The sequence below is a fragment of the Merops nubicus genome, unplaced genomic scaffold (assembly GCF_000691845.1).
Source record: "Merops nubicus isolate BGI_N331 unplaced genomic scaffold, ASM69184v1 scaffold8256, whole genome shotgun sequence".
Lineage (NCBI taxonomy): Eukaryota > Metazoa > Chordata > Aves > Coraciiformes > Meropidae > Merops > Merops nubicus.
The window spans coordinates 1597-7816 of record NW_008615571.1 but is presented as its reverse complement, the minus strand read 5'-3'; the positions used below and the strand labels follow the sequence as shown (position 1 = coordinate 7816).

The following is a 6220-nucleotide window of genomic DNA, read 5'->3' as shown; positions in this document are numbered from 1 at the left end:
AGAGCGGTGCGGTGCTGGGGGCGTGAGGCTGAGGCGGGATGCAGCCCCTGGGGTACCGCGAGCGACCTTCGCTCCCGCCGCTGTGCGGCCGGTCTGCCTGCAGCTGGCACGGTGGGATGTCTAGAAGCTGCATGGCGACCCAAGCGTGGCGAGGAGTGTGCGCTCGCTGCGTGAAAAAAAAACAGTCCTTGTCTGAAGATTGCTGCGTACTTCCTTGAAATAGAGACCCTCACATAAATTATGAATTGGAGTTCGTTGGTTTTCTGCTTGCTTGCATTTCACTTGAAGCAAGTTCTGCTCTAGAACTTAGTGGGGTTATTTATAAGCACTCCGTCAATCTGCTGAAAGTAGATTGCTTTTCTAATCTGTGTTTTTATTGTGGGGGGGAATGTTTTCCTTCTTGTAGGAGATCACGATGGCCCAAAGGCTTGTTAGCATACGATTGCTGTTCTGCGTTCTGGCTGCATGCTTCATCTCTGCCTCAGCCGAAGAACACGTAGGAGAGAGTCAACATGCAAATATTCGCCTCGATAAGAACTTGGTACAAGATAAAGAGTATGTGTTCCATGTTCTAAAAATGTAAACTTTACTTCTTAATGATTTGCTTATCTCTTAAGTCTTGTTACGTGAGTTGGACTTAAGCCTAGGGGCACCTTCTTTTCTCAGGATGCTGTATGGCCAGCTAGAGGCAGATATGAGGCATGCTTGCTGAGTAAGTTTGTAGAGATACTAGACCTAGAAAGGTCTCTCTGGAGCCGTTAGCCCTACTCAAGCTAGAAAGATTTGCTTACAGGAATCCTGCTTACCTAGAGCAACATACTTTAGACAAAATCATATGCTGATCAGGTAGCATGAGAGGGGTTTTTTCACATTTGGTTCTGCATACAGACAAAACTAGTAGCAGCAAATAAAATCTTCTAGAATACTTCATGTTCAACTGAGAAAGATCTTCCTCCAGTTCCTGTGCTTTGGAAGACAGCCAAAAGGAGATTTGGGGCATTGCTTATGTTGTTTTAATAACCTGCTAAGCAGGCCAGAAGAAATAGAAATAGCTATCTGAAGTATTAGAGGCCATAACGGCACCTGTAACAACCAACCTTTGTGCCCCCTTCATCTTAGTATAAAACGGTAGCTTTCAGTTATCCAGGGTGCTTTTAGAGAAACAGTATTTCCTGTGCACTTGACTGTCCAATCAAAGACTGAATCTGATGTAAACAGAGCTTTAAATATTAACTAACAGGTATGTTGTGGGGTTTGGTTTTTTTCCTTTTTTTTAGCCACATCATGGAACATTTAGAAGGTGTCATTGAGAAACCAGAATCTGAGATGTCTCCACAAGAGTTGCAGCTTCATTACTTCAAAATGCACGATTATGATGGCAATAATTTATTAGATGGTTTAGAGCTTGCTACTGCTATATCACATGTCCACAAAGAGGTAGGTAGAATTTTGTAAGGGCGCATGTGTTTCAAAACAGATCTGACTCTCTGAAAGCAGCTTACAGTGGAACAGAACAGGTACAACACATCCTCAGTGCAGTTACGGTTTTGCCTGAAAATGAGGTTATTTTTCCTCCTGATGGTTTTGGTTTGATGTATAAATGTGCTAGCTTTATCACAGCTTTCCATGTCACGTTGCAGTTTTCCAGAAGCCTTCATTGTAATTTAGGCGTTAGAGTGCGGAAGGACTCGAGAGTGAACATGATTTGACAGGGGGGATGCTTTGGTAGGCAGGGATGGATAGAAAGGGAATTTACCCAAACTGGGATAATTCTCTTCAGTGTGTATAGAAATAGTATGAGATACGATGCTGCTCAGGGTTCTAAGGCTGCTCTTTTCAACTCCAAACTGTTCCTACAGTGGATGCATAAACTGTAAGAGACCTCTTGCACGAAATCAGTATTAGAAGAGCCAGTCACTCTCTGCCTTTTTCTAAACAGATTCTCTTTCCAGCTAGGAACATATAAGGGCAAACTAGGAAGACACAAATCATTAGGAGGACAATGATAACACAGTACCTCATACTGACCTTTTGGCAGTTACAGTTCAGAATAGTTCTGTACTGTATAGAAACTATGGTGTCTATACCACAAAAAGATTCAAGTTAAGAATACATCTGTCAGATTATTATCCATCATTATACACTGTGCTATTCAACTTTTGGAACTATTGGCTAAGAATATTAACTGGATACAGAGTACTTGTTCTGAAGTCCACAGAACCTGGACTTTGTAGCTTGCACCTGATAAAAGTTGATTATATTGGTATAAATGATTACATAAAACTTAGCACCAAATTAGATACCAAACAGGAACAGCTTAACAAAAGAATGAATTGCAAATAATCTGTTGTATGTGCTACTAGATGAGAAACACTGCTAAACTGTTTGTTTTGTTTTTGTAGGAAGGTGGTGAACATACCCAGGCAATGAAAGAAGAAGAGCTGATTAGTCTGATAGATGATGTCTTAAGAGATGATGATAAGAACAATGACGGATACATAGACTATGCAGAATTTGCAAAATCACTGGAATAAAGTTTTGCAGGGAGCTTGCTTCTCCTTCTAACTACATGGAAATGTGAACCAGTATAATGTGATTCATTACTGTCTCATATCAACCTCTGTGCTGTGAGAAGGAGAGGTGTACCCGTTCTGGCCAAATTGATTTGAAAGTTGTGTGTGTGAAGAGACTGGCTAACTTGGAGCAAGAGCCATGTTTGACATGTAGCTACACAATTGAATCTTGAAGCATGGAAGTACCAGCAGTACTCACCATGTAGGGTACAGCTGGCAAACTCCTAAGTAGCTGTGTATGAATACTAAATAGATGCACAATCTAAATTATAGGTTTTCTGTCATTGGGTTATATGGTATTTTTTTGCTTCCATCTTCTGTTTAAATGTAAAAAACCCCTACAAAGAGTTGCATTTTGAGGATGAACGACCTTACCATTTCAAAGGAAATTTGCATCTAAGTACAGGTGCTTGAAAAGGCAATTGGAGAAGAAAAACTTTTCAATGTGGTTTATGTTTGAGGTCCACATAATGGCATAGGGACTTCAACACGGTCTTTGAAGAAATTGAGTATTATTAAATATATGTACTTCTTAGCATACCCTTATATTTTACATATAATATCTACATATTTTTTGATTTCTTCTCATCCTTCATGGATTTACTTTTTATATCTTAATTTACTGATGATTTTTTTTCTTCTACCTTCTGTGGTGTTTTCTAAAGAAAATGAAAGTATTTTTATTACAATTACATGTTGTATTAATGCTATATAGCATTACTAGAGTAGCTTCTGCTATCTCATTTTGAAGGTCACATTAACAGTAAACTAGCTTAATATAAAAAAATCTGGTCAATTTGATTTTTTACAGTATTAGTGAGCAGAATCATCTAAGTTAGCAAGTAATGCTGCCTTGTTGATGTTTAAGTTCATATTCCTTGACGCTTAGATTACAGTATTACTTTCAGGAGGTATTTCATAATTAAGTTTGAAGTTACTTGGGTGTTTGCAAATTAACATGGTTCTAGGAATGTTCTCAGTGTCTTGACTCATACTTGATCAGTCAAGCACTTTAAGGATATGAGAGAAGTGATGTATTGCTGTATTATTGATATTTGGTGTCTCTAAAACATAACTGAAATCTTGAATTGCATTAAATCAATATCCATTAATAGAAGATTTAAATGTTAGCATAAAATGTATAAAGAGCTATTTTCTGTACAAAATTATTCTTCTACAAAAGAAACACGTTTGTAAAAGAAATTATTTCTTCTGTTTAAATGTTTGTGCAATGAATCCTGAGTGTCAGACCTTTTTCTTGTACTAATTATTTATTTTGATACCTTTTGTGACCAGGGTTGTGCTGGTTGTACAAGCAATAAAAATAAGTTGGGGTTTGTGTGCTCTGGAGCTAGACACAGAAGGCTGGAAGTCCTAGTGAGAAACGTATCTCATTTTCTGATGTATTTTTAGGTCCATCTCTGTTACTAGCAGTCACCTTAAAAAGAAAGTTCTACTTTCAGTTAAAAGCACTTTTTAAATCTCTCTTTTGATAGTAATTAATCCAGAGTGAATGCTGAGTCAGAAGAAAGTGTAGGAGATGCTTGTGGGTAGGAGGGAAGAAGAGGTTAAGCTCCTCATCTTTGAGGACTTAAAGCAGGTTGTCTGTAGACCTGCCAACTCTTACATGCTTATTACATAAGCTTCTGAGTTTGGGATTTATTTGGAATGAAGGAGCAAGACCAAGGAACTGATTTTTATGCATTGCTCTTAAAAATTGTGGTTTTCTTGTCAAGCACAGTCTGTAAGCTTAGTCCAGCAACTGTCTGTGGGGCACATCTATATACTTATGCTGTATTTATATACTTACTTATTGTTTATGGCAAAAGATGTGCACCACAGAAGCACTGTTAAATGCAGGTAATGTGAACACTGTTTACCAACTATTTTTAACTTGGGTTTAAGGGTTCAGAAGTATGTATAAACAGGAAAATTATTCACCAAAAATGGAAAACAAAATTAGCACCTTAGATTTCATGATACATGAAGTAAGATTAACCCCAAATTCCTCCTTTCCTAGAAAGAACAGTTCAAGAAACTACCCCAGCTGAAACCTGCATCATCATGTCTTTACTCAGTCTCCTAAAACAAATACACATACTTAATTAAACCATTTATCTTTAAGTGCACTTAACAGCTGTCTAGGGGGCTTTCCCAGTTAAGTAGGGAAGCACAGAATCACTGACAGCCATGGTGAGCCAGGCTTCTTTTTTAATGTAACTGATTTGTGTACTAGTTGTGGCTCATGCAGTACCCTCAATATGCTGGTACAGGTCATGTATGTGTGTATGTATATATATATATGGGAAATAGAAAATATAGCCTTTACAGATGAAGAACTCATCAACTGTAACTCTCTTTTTGTGATTTGTGTACTAGTTGTGGCTCATGCAGTACCCTCAATATGCTGGTACAGGTCATGTATGTGTGAAATATATGTGAAATAGAAAATACAGCCTTTACAGCTGAAGAACTTGTCAACTGTAACTCTTTTTGGTTGCTTAGAACAGTACTATCTCCATCCCACAGATAAGATAAATAGCAAAGCAAAAGTGGTGAAGGATTTACTGCAGGCCAGTCACATCCCTGGCAGGAACAGCAAGCAGGGAGAACGCTGTTGTGCGTGATCTTCACCTCTCCCTGCTCTGTGGTCTGAGGGATGGGCATCACTTCTCCCCGTTAGAAGAGAACACATCTGGCCTTCAATTACTGAATACTAGTTTAAAATATCGAGATTATCTGCTTTTACCTCACAAAATATTGCACAATCTAGCAGCTGAAGAAAACACTTCAACTTGTACCTGAAGCACTCGAACTGGGCAGGTGTGTTTATTGGTTGATAGAGAACACAGTCCATATGTGAAGGAGGGAAACCGTAACTGCTTGTCCAGGGCCCAGCAGACTGCTGGTAATGACAGCAATGACTGCCTAGAACTTGCCAGCAACAATTTTGTCTCCATATCCATGCAGACTTCACTTACAAATCGTTTTCGTCCGAAGTGATTTTTCCAGGAGTGCTGTCATTAGCGGTGCAGCCACTAGATAGCGTGTCGACACTGCACATTCCTTCCCCAGCCGCTGCGGCGTGCAGTCATTCCACAACCTGCCTGTTCCATCACCGCTGCTCTGACGATAGGCAAGGCTTGCTCCTCTGGCTTTCAACACCGCGTTGCCAGTATGATGGCCACATTTTTGTTAGCTGACACCTGTCAAAAGTTGACCGTAGCTGGGACTGGTTACTGATAATTAATTTTCATTGTTTAGGGGATCCAAATCACCTTGAAGTGCTAGTAAAGAAACTTGCATTATGAGGCTGTCAGTAAAAATAAGTCTGTAATAGGAAGGTTTTCTAATACAAGCATCACACTTGGCCTGACTCCTTGACCATCTCTAGTTGACCTATGAGAGAGTCCAGGAGGTATCTACAATGGTGTCAACCAACATTAAAGAACATTAGAGGGTTTTAGTAGGACCTTGAAGTCTTGCTGGTTTTGCATTAGATGTCAGTGGGAGTTTCTGTCACTGTTCCTCCAAGGCATAGGTCCAGTGTGGTCTGATTAGACATTTTTGCCTGAAGTGAAGCTTACTGCTTTTTTATTCCTCTCCCCCATTATGGCCACTGTCTGCCCCTCATACCATGAAACAGA

At 39.4% G+C, this 6220-nt stretch overlaps 1 protein-coding gene across 1 annotated transcript; it reads left to right on the top strand.

Moving 5' to 3' along the window:
* Nucleotides 1-38: 38 nt before the first annotated feature.
* On the top strand, nt 39-2630 carry MCFD2 (multiple coagulation factor deficiency 2). The gene is made up of 4 exons (XM_008942557.1): nt 39-206; nt 407-555; nt 1278-1437; nt 2403-2630. The coding sequence occupies exons 1-4, from the start codon at nt 39-41 to the stop codon at nt 2532-2534; spliced, it is 609 nt and encodes a 202-aa protein (XP_008940805.1). The 3' UTR covers nt 2535-2630.
* Nucleotides 2631-6220: the final 3590 nt, after the last annotated feature.

Coding starts and splice junctions, on each gene's coding strand:
- MCFD2 (XM_008942557.1), top strand. CDS start 39: ATGCAGCCCCTGGGGTACCGCGAGCGACCTTCGCTCCCGCCGCTGTGC. Junction 556..1,277: donor AACTTGGTACAAGATAAAGA/GTATGTGTTCCA, acceptor CCTTTTTTTTAG/CCACATCATGGAACATTTAG. Junction 1,438..2,402: donor TATCACATGTCCACAAAGAG/GTAGGTAGAATT, acceptor TTGTTTTTGTAG/GAAGGTGGTGAACATACCCA.